The sequence below is a fragment of the Oryza sativa genome, chromosome 9 (assembly GCF_034140825.1).
Source record: "Oryza sativa Japonica Group chromosome 9, ASM3414082v1".
Classification (NCBI taxonomy): domain Eukaryota; kingdom Viridiplantae; phylum Streptophyta; class Magnoliopsida; order Poales; family Poaceae; genus Oryza; species Oryza sativa.
Genome location: NC_089043.1, coordinates 8,919,122 through 8,933,301, shown reverse-complemented (window position 1 = coordinate 8,933,301; position 14,180 = coordinate 8,919,122). Strand labels below are relative to the sequence as shown.

Genomic DNA, 14,180 nt, shown 5'->3' with positions numbered 1-14,180 from the left:
TAGTATAAAAGAAGCCTCTTGCATCTATACGAGATTTTAGTCCTGACATTCAAAATGAATATATAGTGATTGATACAGCTGGTCTAAACCTTGAAGTTACTACCTCGGTTGCCTTAATAGTGTAGTTGTGAATTACAGCAGAATGTACACATGTTCTTTAGAGTAGTACATTACAGGATTTGGGGAAAAAACTCATTACTTTACTATTACTCTCAATTAGGCAATAGCAAGAGCATAATTTTAACGGGAACTTCCATAGTATGGCTGTTTTACTAAATTTTATTACTTTGTGATACCATTATTTTTTAAGTTTCAACTATATATTTGGTTGAATGTGAGAAAATAGACGGTACAAAATGACAGTGGGGCTCTCACCGCTGTGGAAAATGCACGTGACAATATTGATAAAGAGTAGCTGATTACATCCATTCAGATAACATATTTATTAGGATTGAACAGTATTATTATCTTATAAGAACTAATTTGCCTAGAATTTTATATGGAATCTGCTATATCTGCACATATTACGTAGCCACCTCAATGTCTTTATCCCAAACAAACAAGCTGAAATGAATCCTGAAGATTCTCACTGAATATATTTTAGTTAAATTTGTATGAGATTAAGCAAAGTTTGAAACTGGCAGCACATATCGTGGGTATCAAGTCATCCAAATTAGTGAGATGATAAGGTAGATCATATTTTTAAATCCTGTAGCTCCTTGGTGCTTGCAAATGTTCAACTGAATTTACCTTTTCTTTTCTTTCAGTGAACTTGAAAACATCAAGAGCAGTAGCTCAATTACTGATTTATTTATTTATTTATTTTTGCCTGTATAACATCTAAAAAAAGGATTGGAAACTAAACTGAATGAAGCAAGGTATGAAAAACACACACAATTATCCTTATTTGGTTACTGAAAGAAAATTAGGAGAAAAACTTTCATTAGAGATGGTTCGGCTTGCATTAAAGTTGCATGTATATGAAACTAAAGCATTTTCTACACAAAATTTGACTTGTCGTTTGTGCTGATATAAAGCTAAATTAGTTGGAAGAGAACTACTTTTTCTGCTCCTCCAAAGCTAATTATTTGTAAATTTTTTAGTTCATAATATGTATGTCAATGATTCAGACAACGAACACAGCAAAGCCAGAGTGGATTAAAGAGGGAAAGGGTGGCTTCAGACTTTGGGAATTGGGACTTGATCATGTGAAGTACGACAGTGGTGACGATGGGCATCAAAGAATGACCAGATATAGTGCGGCTGTTTTGGAAATAGAGTAGTGATAGTCTTACGTGATGCGTTCATAACCCCTTCTTTTTAGCAAGAAGCGTAATTATACTGAAGGATCATAGTAAAGCAAGTCATCTCCTATATTCTTTTTAAATGTAAAGCATAAAAGGTGAAACATGACCTACCAACTTTATTCATTGGAGTAATATATTTTTCAATTACAGTAAATAAGGCAATTAATTAATACTATTTTCAATTCGAGTGTATATGTCATTTAAAAGTATACAAAGCACATAACAACACGGTTAGAGTCGTGCAAATGCACGACTTCATAAGCTTTGAAAGAGCGGGTTGTTATATTACTTTGTACTTATTCGGTTCACAGGGTTTCTAAATCATAAGATTAGAAAAAAGTAAAAGGTTAGCATATCACATACACTTCAATCCTTAGGAATTTTTCAAGAGGTCTCACCTCAATACTTCATATATATTAAGAATCCTATGAAATAAAATTGTAAGACTACAATCCTTAGGAATTTGGTAGGAACTATTCCTATGAAATGAATTATGCATATAGGAAAAAAATAAGTTTTTAATTTGTACAAAATTCCTTTGAAAATCCTTCAAACTGAATAAGCTCTTACTGATTAAAAGGTTTTTTCTGTGTGTAAATGTACAAAAATATGTGCACATGATTGTTTAAATTTATTTCATTTCTAGAAGTTAGTTCATTTTAGACATTTGGAGTATTGGCTAACCCCATCTTCTATTGCGCACTAATCAACTTCAACAAAATTTGTACGAATTTACATGGAGAGCTGAAATTGCCCTTAAAATTTCATCGAATTTGATTCAAACTCATTTTTAAAAAAATAAATTTTGGGTTTTAAAATTTGGTGTTAAATAATTTTGTACCTTTGATTTTATTTTTATAACTGATATTATCTTCATCATGAGAATTGTGTTTATTTACTTCGATCTAAGATTCTACGTGAATTTCAGCAAATTCTTGCGACCGAAACCTAGTTGTAACATTAGCCAATGGTAACACTTTACCTATCCTTTTGCCACCTTTGTGTGTGCTCCTTCAAAGTTCAAACATACATTTTCTACATACACCTACAGTCTGCATATGCTAACACCGTAGATCCGTAACACGGTGGAATGTTGCCTCTGGATGTAAAGAGATAAAGAGTATAAATTTTAGTAACCCATGTTTAATGGTCACAGTTGTATAAACCATGACGGGTGTCTTATAATATCAGTAACCCGAGCCACATGTATCAGGCCTACTGGAGAGGGATTCTCTCCCTAGTGCCGAAAACACCAGGGAACATCCAAAAAACACTAGGGAAGATGCTTTCCAGAGTGGCCTGCTCGGCAATCTTCACCCGGGAGAGATGCGAGATTCCCGTGCACCTTTACCGTGCGTTCGGCAACCAAACGCTCCGCAACATCTCCAAAATTCCGGTGTGTCAACCCAAAACTCGGGAACATTTCCACTTCCCCGTCCTACAGAACAGAGAGCACAACGGACAGTAACAGGAGTGCAGAACGGTAACGGTGGTAATTGCTTAGAGCCAGAACGCTCGGCAAGATTTCTCTCTTTACGGAGTGTAGCTGTACGCTACCGCACGGTAAACTACCGTGTGTGGGATGGTACAGTTTACAGGGTGTTTCTTCACTCGGTAACCATTGTATGCCCTGGATTCAAATACGCATTTGCCAATTGATTTGCGCTAATTTTGTCTGAATGAAAGAATGCCATCCAGAGCACTACTGAACTCATCAAGAAAGTTAATCACACATGCAACAATTCCCAGGAGAGCTTCAATTAATTCACAGCCATACATTGTCAATGGAGCAATATACAGCACGTTTCAAGCATCAAAGTTCAGAAAACCTAAACTAGCTATATAGAATTCTGACTCTGGCTCAATCTCTACACTTCAAATATTGATACAAGCATGTAACACTATCTCAGGAAAAAAAACTGGTTTGCAGCTCACTCATCTCTAAGTTCAGAACAAAGCCTGGCCTTTCTCAAGACCATGACCACCTTTTCTGCAAAATAAAAAGAGGACTGGTTTCACACTTGAAATTCAGAATTTCAGAGCACTGAAAGTAGGGCAGAATATGATAGAGTTATACCTGCCAAAGTCTAGACAATTGGAAGCAGGGGCGAATCTAGAGCACGGAGGACCCGAGTGCACACTTCATTTATGCATGTAATATAAATGTAAATGTAACATATACAGTGACAAAAAATGCTTACCAAAATGAAAAATCTGGTAGTACATGTCTACATAGCAATGAGCAAATAACATAATTAAGCTGAGTCCTTGATGAGACGATAATAAGCTGTCAAAAAGTGCTAATTAGATGATTTAATATTTGAAATTGGGCCTTCATGGGCTGCCTGCAGCCTTCTAAGGCAGCTGAAGGTGGTGCACATATTTTTTTCTAGGGAGTGCACAAAAGGTGGAGATTAGATCCTAATAACTAAAAATTAGATTTTTCCCTGGTGCCTGTGCACTCGGCTAGCTTAACTTGGCGTCGCCCCTGATTGGAAGCAGTTGACAACTCAAGTCTTAACTAAATATTCCAATGTTTATTTTTCCTGGACAGCATTCAAAGTTACATAAATATCAACATCATTCGTATCAACTAGGATGTTACGGATTCAATATGCAGTGGCTCATTGATCCACTCCATGACTATGAGTGCTCAACCCAGATACTAGCATGCAAGAAGGCAACAGAAGTCTAGAAGGCACAAATTAAAGACCTTTACAATAACTTATAATCAAATAACACTTAATGCTTCATATGGACCATATGGCCAGCACAAGGTATGAAGAAATAAAAAGGTGCATGTAACTGGAACTGATGCCTATCTGTCTGAAAACATGTACAGGTAACAACAAAGATCCAAGGCATAGTAGTGCCTACCAATATAGTTCACAAACAAAATATTCAGTCCACATCATGGTGTGTAACAGATCAATAGAAATGAAAGTATAATAACCTGCAATGTACAAATCAAAAATCATGGCAAAAGCAAACAAATAAATATACCAATGAGCTACCACATCATGTCAAGTATTTCTTAATCGCTATAGCTATCGACTTAGAGTAGACTGAACATTTAAAGTCCATTGTAAAGTAATTTGACTACACTAATTAACAAACAGTCCCATGCATGTGGTTGCAATAAACTATTAGGACAACAATTTGTTTCCTATAAAGATGGATAGAAAAATATAATATCATATTAGCACCTTGGATTTGCTGATCAGCATGGAAGAATTAGTGAGGATGCCACTGCTTGTTCACTGATGTCGCTGGTGTCCTTCAGAAAAGGAACTGAAGACTTCCAGTACTTCGAGAGCATGCACATTGCAAGCCTACATAGAGCAAACCCCAGTCAGGAAAACTGCTAACTGGGGAATAGGTCTGTCAGACAGTCACTAGCATGATGATAGTACACCTGCAAGAACCAATAAACAGGAAAATTGGTCATACATATACCATCACAAGCAAAGACAAACAAGACGAAATGGTGATGACTGATTTTTATTTGAAATTCACACACATACTCCCTAAAGCTATAGCACACATGGAGAATGACCCTACTCCCTACAACTGTACTGATCATTAACAACAGAGTGATTGCCCGTACATGTGCTCTTATTTCTTAGTCGCATTTTAATTTTACACATTGCACGGACAAAGGAGCAATGTAGTATAGGGAGAGTGGAAGCCGAAGGTTTCACCAGTTATCACACATCAATTTGACATAGCCCATGATAGCTTTACTTGCACCTGTGAATATAGGGGAAAAGTCCATTATAAGTTGGGAAGCATGAAACATAATTCCGTATTCGTTTACATGGGAACATAAGTTGGGATGCATGCCTTCAGAATTCAACTATCATGTTTACTTGATGTCAAGAACAGCCCGGGATTTATGCAAAGTGCAAACCTGAACCTAAGAAATGGTTCTTTGTCCACTGCAATGTAGCTTGCTTTACATCCAACAAATTGGGATGTTCATCTAGACTACACTAAACAATCCAGATGTAAAATCATCTTCCATTTTGCTTCTTCTAAACTACAGATTGAGCAGCAGGCTCACCGCTCACCTATGCACATTGCAACGTCATTCCATTCCGTTCAGTTTGATCTGCGCATCATGCATGTGCAGTTGTGGGAACCTGGACACCAACAAAGGAAAAGGCATACCTTATAGATGTGCAGTAAACAACAATGGGGAGTTAGTGACTGGAAAAAAACCTGATAGGTTTATGTGATGCGCGTATTGTGTAATCACTAATCATCACAAGTTCACAAACCAAAGACAATTTCTGACCTCGTCGTGCCAGCTCAAAAACCCACCAGCTTGCGGTGGGAGGCCCACCGTCGCAGCTACTCCCCGCGCAGGTCCGCCGTACCCGAGCTTGTGGCGGCCGGATCCGGCTGCCCCCGAGCTCAGGGCGGCCAGATCTGGCGACCACCGAGCCCATGGCGGCCGGATCCAGTGGCACTTGACATCACCACCGCCAACCAATCGACTAGTGGCCCTCCGTCACCTCACCTCCATGTGGTGCCGCCGCCAACCGAGCCCCTCCGTCGCATCGCCTCATCCTGTGGTGCCGCCGCGCCGCTGGTAGGATCGAGGAGAGGAGAGGGCAAGAGTAATCTGGAGAGGAGAGGTGAGAGTAGAGACTGGAAAGTCTCTAGGATTAGGGATTTCATTTTTCCCGGTGAGAGGAGAGAGAAGTGGTGTGTTGTGCACTTGTGCTGGTGCTTGTTCTGGGTACATAAGGTTTTTTCAATTTCTCTTGGCGCTTGGCCAAAATTTTAGACCGCGCCAACAATTTCATTTGGCGCTTCCCTATTGACTAATGACTATTGAAGCACATAATAATTTGGGTAACGGCATGAAGCAAAAAAAAAAAACTTGGTCATGCCATTGCAGCAAGATTTTTAATTTATTTTTTAAAAATATTTTGTAATAGAAAAACAAAAATCTAGTATTTCCTTATCTGAATATCATCCTTATTGGTGACCTAGTGTGCCTAGGTTTTCAAATATCAATAGACATTCGTGTTATTCAAATGCAAGGTACAATTTGGTATAATTTGATAATTTCAAATTCAAAATATGCATGTGTTGGCCTCTATATTTTGTGAACCTTGGACCAGGGGCTTGTCACAATATCTTATTTAATTTTAAAGATATCTTGCATTTACTTGGCTACACTATTCGAGAAAGAGCCGGTGGTGGGTGGCACCGGAGCAGGAGGATGATGGTGGCCAGGTGCGGAGGCATTGGGCGGATGGATTGTGCTTGGACCAGCCGATGGATATGGCCGAGCCTAGTGCACTGATGGCAGGAGAATAGTTGCGGACGTGGTGACAACGGTCTTCTCCATTGATGACAAGAGTTGACCCCCGGCTAAATCTAGTGGTGGCGGTAAATGCAAGGCCATTTTTAGCCTCCGATCCATTTTTGAAGATCCAGTTGGTTGTCGCCATCACTGACATGGAAAGTCGGTTGCCACTGGAGTATCGACACTGGCGATGTCTAAGAACGCCTCACAACATCCTGGATGAGATATCGCGTTGCACATCTCTCACTCTGGATGAAAACCTTATACTGAATGTCTAGAATATCAACAATAACATTCTAAATGTTGTGACCTTGTTAAAAGAATCACATTAAAGGTATCATGCTGGCGCAGTGCTTTTGTGGTGGTGTCCCCGTTGGATTGGATTCATTAGCAATGGTACGGAAATATCTATAATAATTGGTTGTAGCTTATTTAAGGTATGGGCAGAATAAATTTTATTTTAAAAATAGTTTATTATCATTTTGAAATAAATAATATAAATAATTATACTTTTTTAGTCAAAGTTCTTTAGGTTTGCTGAAGTTTATAGAAAAATTAGCAACAATTTACAACACCAAATTAGTTTCATTAAATCTAATATTGAATATATTATGATAATATAATTTCTTTTTTGAAAATATTAGTAATTTTTCTACAATTTTGATCAAACTTAAAAAGGTTTAAAACGGATGAAGTAGTAATTACTCCATTATAACATTGGCATGTATCCTCGTATAGTATTGGTAGAAAGATGTTACTATTTACTAATAATAATTCTAGAACTTACAACTAATAAATATAAACTTGTACTTATCATGGACTCTTAATTTTAGTCCTGTTATTAGCTAATCCTAAAATTAGGAATTAATAAATATTAAGTGTGCTGCATTTCATGTTCCAATAGCTCATGATTTAAAATTTTAAAATTCACAAGTACATGTAACTGACATGGACTCATAATTAGTAGACATAAAAACATTCTTGGAATGGAGTATTAATTTTATTTTCTATAAAGTAATTTATAAATTTAAAGTTTGTTCGTACTCCTTCCACATTAAATGGATTGAAAGTAGAAACGAGTAGTTAGTGAGATGCTTCTCGGCAAAAAGACTATACAATAAATAAACAGAAAAAGGGATAGAAATAAATTCAAATGCAGCCATATATTTTTCACCTAGCATTGACAGGTGGGCCAACGCTTGACTGTTCTGTTACACAGTTGGGATTACCGTGTGTCATCTACTTTTACACACGGTAATTGTTACGTGCCGTTGCATCCACCATATTTTTCCTGTTCCCAGTACAGCAAATCCCGTTCACACCTAAGAAAATTTCCGTTGGGATGGGTGGGGCCCAAAGTTCCATAGTGTAGCAATCCATTGCTCCGTAGTGTTCCCTGGTGTAGCAGTTGGACCCTCCGTAACATATCAAATTACCGGGTGTTCAAAACAAACACTCCGTAACTTACGGAGTGCTACCTGTGGCACTACGCAACATATTGTTGCACTCGGTAGAGACTCCCCTCCTGGTAGTGGGCTCAAATTTCAAACCATATCCCTGTTGAGCACATATTTACTTAAAATTTTAAAATATAGTATATATATATATTTTAATTGTTTATTTCTTCACTGAGGTTATTTGGTTTAACTCACTACTTTCAAAAAATAATGTGTCAGATATGAATAAATCAATTACGATTTAAATAAGGGTGTGGTTTCATAACAACCTCATTCACTTGGAGCATGTGGTTTTCTAAAATTAACTCAAAAATAAAAGGAACAGCCCCATCTGACAGAAATATAACATGCAAATCAGGCGTGAGCGTGAAACTCAGTTTACATACGTCACTTGTTTCTTTTAGAGCGAGTTTCTTATAGCCACAAAATAAATATCAATTTAGAGCTCCTTTGAAACAATTGAAAAGGCGCATGATAGAGAAAATGTACAAATAAAAGAAACATATAATTGTAATAGGAATGCAAGTGTAAAACATAGAACTATAAAATACAGAAAAAATACAGGAATAACCATGTAATGGATATTAGGCTAAGAGGCCATGGCCCGAGGATAGCCCAGTACTGGTAGAAGGAATGGTACCCTCTCTCCTAGTAAGTGATATGGTAGCTCAGATTGTTAGGTTATATTGAATTATATTGTGTTCTTCATATCTTACTAGATTTATTGTTAAATAAACTATTATAATATGCAACTTTTTTTATTTAAAACATCTTATTTTTATACTTGTTGTTAGTCAAAGTAGCATCTCGAAGACTGTGTCGAGATCTAAAAATGCTTATATTTTGGGACGGAGGGAGTAGTGCATATGTTTTAGCAAAATTTTTATTTACATGTCTGAATAGCATTGATGTTTAGAGCGATACGTTTGTTAAATTTTAACATGGTGGAATTTGATTTGTGATTTCTTAATAAGTCAGATTTTTATTTTGCAAAATAAGAATAGTTTTTCTTTTTCTCTCTTTAGAAATATTACTAACTAATATAAAGTTTGGTACGTAAATTTAACTTTTCTTGTCCGTTTTCTTTTTCCACAGAATGGTACATATTAAATTTCGGTCCTCTTTTACGTGCCTAACACTAGATCCAATGGTACATATTAAATTTCTATTGCATCCGATGGTTCTTATTCACCTAATGATGTGGCTCATTCTAGGATCATCATGGGATTTACTTTTCACTTGAAGAGATATGCCTAGAACTCCCATTGTCCCAAAATATAAGAGATTTTGGTTGAATGTAACACATTCTAGTACTACGAATATGGATAGAGTCTATCCAACCAAAATCCCTTATATTTTGGGACGGAGGGAGTATTAGTTATTGGGGTTAACAAAATAAATAATTAGAATTAATCTCCCTCAAGTTTTCTTCCCCAACCTATAATCTCTCCTCAAGTTCTCTTCCCCAACCTGAAGCGGCTCACCTGTCTTTTTGTCAATGTTTACCTTAATAAAACCGTACAAATAACAGGCCATTTGATTGAACCGTACGACACTTCTTGGTTGTGTTTACCCTAAAAACCTACGTATAACAAACCATTTGGTTGGACTGTACGAAAAATGCAGGACTTTGGAGAGAGAGACTTGAAGGAAAATTTACATGATGTTAAATTTCCTTTAAAGATTGTATGGATTACAACATTTCATAGGAATTTCATAGAACCAGTAATGTAAAATCATTTAGAAAAAAATCCATTCGGATTGAAATCCTAGAAAATCTCTATGTTTTTCACACAAACTAGCCAATTGAGTCGTGCATTCGCACGACTATGACTTTTTTTTTCATTGTTAAGTATCATTTATAATAATTATAAATGTTAAAAATTCTAGTCGGTCGTGTAATTCCTAATATGTTCATGACTCCAACAAAATATTTGAAATATTTGGACTGTATCTATTGCCTGGTGTTGCAGACCGTGCAAACTGAACCAGTGGGAAAATCTGGTTTTCCATATTAGGAAATAGATTTGATTAAAAAAAACTGATTACAATGTCTATTTTGGCTTGAATGGTGGGTCTAGTTTTGCAGATTAGGAAATCGATACGATTACCAAAAAAAACTGATCACCGAATTTGATTCCGTGTGCGATAGACGATGGATGAAAAGAACAATGGAACCCCTACGTATTTTTTATTAAGTATATAGATATGTTAAAATTTAACTGGGTAATTGCAACTATTATTGGTATAATTTAAGTTTTGCCGAAAACTGATGTTTGTCGGGTATTCCGTACTAAACGACATAGGAGCTATAGGCTATGATAATGTTAGGAATTAAGATATTGTTACATGGTATATGAAAGGTATTTAAATGCTGCTAGGTGAGCAAAGAATACAATGAGGCATTTTGGGTTATTATAGTTGCTCTTTCCTTTGTCATTTAGCAGCTCTTATTTCAATTGTTATTTTTCTTTCAGCCTTATCATTCTGCAAAAATTTAAATTTTAAAACTTAATTTTGCAGATGTTTTTTAAATATTTTTAACGTAGTTCGTTTTTAGCATTGGCTATTAGCGATACATATGTATATATTTTACCCTAATAGACCGTTAGGTATATAGTTCGCTCTTGGGTTAGCGATGTGGTTTTTCCTTTCCCTAGCCAAAGTTACCTGATAATTATTACTCCCTCCGTTTCAAATTATAAGACATTTTGACTATAGTTAAAGTCAAACTGTTTTAACTTTGATCAAGTTTGTAGAGAAAAGTAGTAACATTTTCAACCCAAGACAAATTTGTTATGAAAATATATTCAATTATTAATTTGATGAAACTAATTTAGTACTATAAATATTACTATATGGCAAAATTTGCCACAGGACATCCAAAAAACCTGTAATTTGCCGGTGGACACCGCAAAAACGCGAATTTGCTGTCGGGCACCACAAAATACTGGTAATTAGCTCTTGGACACTCGTGATATTAATTTATTATTTTTAGAGGAATTGGAGAGAGTACTATCCTACCCCTGTGCTGCTTCGCCACAATCCATCGGGTCGACGATGATGCAGCAGGCGGAGCTGCACGCGCTCTGGCAATGTCAGGTCGAGGTCGTCGTCCAGCACCGCCGCCGTGAGCCTTGCGTCCACCTCCCTCCACGGGGCAACCAAGACGAGGCGCCCTCGTCCCCCACGCTCGAGGCCGAGGGTCGTCAGCGTCCCGGAGCCGAGCGCCGCCGCAACCACCAGCTCGTACGGCCGAGAATCCGACGGGTCTTTCTGCACGGCCGCCTTGTACCGCCGTAGTGCGTCGTCGAGGTCCCCATCTCGGGCGGCGAGGAAGGTGAGGACGAGGTTGACGTCGACCGCCGCGAGGTCGTCGCCCTCCGCCTTGGCGTCGGCAAGGGCGTGCTCGGCGGTGGCGCGCGCCTCTCGGAGTCGCTCGCCGCAGAGCGGCCGCGCTCGGAGCAGCGAGGCGAGCATCGCTTGGGAGCATTCCACGGGGATCACCAACTGCTGGTACGGAGGAGGAGGCGGCGGCATCGACCAAAAGCACTCGTACGGAAGCGGCAGTACTTGGACACGAAGCGGCGTAGCACGGTGAGCAGCAACGAAATGGCGAGCTTGTCCATGACGGGCCACACACCTTCCTCAAAATTCATGACGAGCACTGCCTCGGCGAACTTGGTCGCTACAATCATGACCATCCTGTCGACGGCGGCGAGGACCCGGGCATGGCGAACACGACCTCGAATGCCAGCCTCCATCCGTCGGCGTCCTTAGGGAGGCTGTTGAGCCACTCGGTCGCAGTCCCATTCCGGCCGTGCAGGAAGCACAGCTCGGCGCCGGTGATCCGCGGGTCGGGGTCGCCAGGTCTGTCCGCGACCAGCCGCGCGACATCGGCGAGCGCTTGGTCGAATCGGCCGTCCCAAGCGTGTACGAGTGCCAGCTGGACCGCGCGCGCCCAAATCGGCCGTGGACTCCGCGGCAAGCCCAAGTATTCCGGTCCTCCTTGGTGAGCTGCCGCGCGTGGGCGCGCGCTAGGTCGAGCTCGGCACGTAGCGCGGAGAGCAGCAACGCTGTCGACAGGTTCAGGCCATCGCCGGGGCCCCAGATGCCGGCGAGATCCTTGACGAGCTCCATGGACGCGGCAATCTGGTGCCAGGCAGCAGCGGCGAGGAAGCATAGGCAGGAAGAGGACAAGAAAAGAAAATAGTGGACAGGCTGACATCTTTGGCCCATATAGGGCAATATGATCTTTTTCGATTGTTTCTCTCTCCGTTTTCTTTGAAAATAATAAAATAAGGCTGTGAGTGTCCGAGAGCTAATTACTAGTTTTTGTGGTGCCCGACAGCAAATTCGTGTTTTTACGATGTCCACCAGCTAATTACAAGTTTTTTGGATGTCCTGTAGCAAATTTTACCTTACTATATTGTCTATAAACTTAGTTAAACTTAAAATAGTTTGACTTCGATCAAAGTTAAAATGTATTATAACTTGAAACGGAGGCAGTGTTTATAAGTGACATGTATGTCTTTCCTAATTGATCTCTCCAGAATGGAAGTCTGTGGACTCTTCTTCTGATCTCTATCAATCCGATCAATCCAACCGTTCCCCCTGAATCCAAAGGCTCATGCTAAAGGTGTATACGTGGCTCACTGCGGAAAGGAATAAACATTCTTCGTTCATTAGATGAGATGAGATGAGATGAGGGTACTCTTAGGTGATTTGCTTTATAAATTGTTTGGTCACCACCATAATTTGCGCATCATGAAAAAAGTTATTAAATCGTTACTAATCTGACGTGACCACTAGTGCCCATGACAACGTTGTTCAAAATACACCATACCCAAAAAATAAAGGGAAAATTACAAAAACCACCCCAAATGTCACTCTGAGTTTGAGATGCCTCCCCATAAGAAAATTTGTTACAAATCCCCACCTCCTAATTCACCTTGGTTTGATTTAGGCACCTCCTCTCCACACGTGCGTGATTCCTGAAGAATCTCGTGGCGAAATCAACCGAGTCCCACTCGGCGGGAGCAAGAGACTATGCTGTTTGTTCTGTATAAGGCGATCATTTCGTTGTGTTATCATGACCATTTCACTGTGTTTTTCATGGTATACTAGCTATATATTCCAAACCGATATCATGTGTACTGAACAACATATCCCTTTTTTTCAGGGACGTAATGAGCATATAGAAATATTTGAACATGAAGCGGTAATCATATAGCCAGATTAGAACTGCATGATTTCATCTGTTGCAATTGGTCAGATGACCCAAAATAGCAGGTTTCAATATAGTTTAATCAGAAATTAAGGCCACACAGTCTAATGCAAAAGGGACATGTTGACAAATCATCACGGTGAGTGGGACTCTGTTGATTTTGCCACGAGATTTTTTAGGAATCACGCGCATGTGGAGAGAATGTGCCTAAATCAAACCAAGGTGAATTAGGAGGTGGGGATTTGCAACAAATCTTCTTATAGGGGGGCATCTCAAACCTAGAGTGATATTTGGGATTGTTTTTGCAATTTTCCCAAAAATAAAATATAGACGTATGTCTTGGAGGGTTTGGATGGAAATACGTGCCGTTTCGAACAGCTGAAATTGGCCTGGCCTGCACTTGGTGCAGTTTGCTTATTGGAAACGGCAAGTAATATTCATCTGAGGGCGTATTACAAAAATCTCCAATCCTTTCTCATTTCAAGGAATTTACTAATTTCACCGCTGTAGAATATTTATCAAATCAAAATGGAACGAGAGAATTCCAGTTTGGATTCTGCTGCGTTTTGCACCATATTTAATCAGGAAATTTAGATTTCACAACGTGCGCCTTGCTCTTTTGGACAGATTGGGCACACGATCTTTTTTTTTTTTTGGGGAATTTAACTATTTGCCACTATTAGGTCTGCCAATTATCCAAATACCCCTCTTAGATTTGCTCTTAATTTTTTACCCCTCTTAGATGATGGCTTCTTAACTATTTGCCACTTTTGCCCATGTGGTATGCCAACGTGGCAACGCAGTGTAAATATCAATGTGGGACCCGCCTGTCAGTCTCACAAACTCTCCCTTTTCTCTCTCCCCCTGGT

General features: G+C 39.3%; 1 protein-coding gene and 1 long non-coding RNA gene across 5 annotated transcripts; both read right to left on the bottom strand.

The window, feature by feature from the left end:
* Positions 1–3,041: 3,041 nt before the first annotated feature.
* On the bottom strand, positions 3,042–6,028 carry LOC4346550 (uncharacterized). 4 transcript variants are annotated; one of them, XR_001539735.3, is made up of 3 exons: positions 4,514–6,028; positions 3,385–3,447; positions 3,042–3,297 (listed from the first exon to the last, which is right to left on the bottom strand). It is a non-coding gene; the product is annotated as an uncharacterized lncRNA (long non-coding RNA). The 4 variants fall into 4 exon arrangements; XR_001539733.3 differs by having other exon boundaries at positions 3,385–4,722; positions 4,915–6,028; XR_001539734.3 differs by having other exon boundaries at positions 3,385–5,057; positions 5,378–6,028.
* A 4,982-nt stretch (positions 6,029–11,010) lies between these two features.
* Positions 11,011–12,288, bottom strand: LOC112936479 (uncharacterized). The gene has a single exon (XM_026020532.2). The coding sequence runs from the start codon at positions 11,622–11,624 to the stop codon at positions 11,100–11,102; it is 525 nt and encodes a 174-aa protein (XP_025876317.1). The 5' UTR covers positions 11,625–12,288; the 3' UTR covers positions 11,011–11,099.
* Between the last annotated feature and the right edge of the window lie 1,892 nt (positions 12,289–14,180).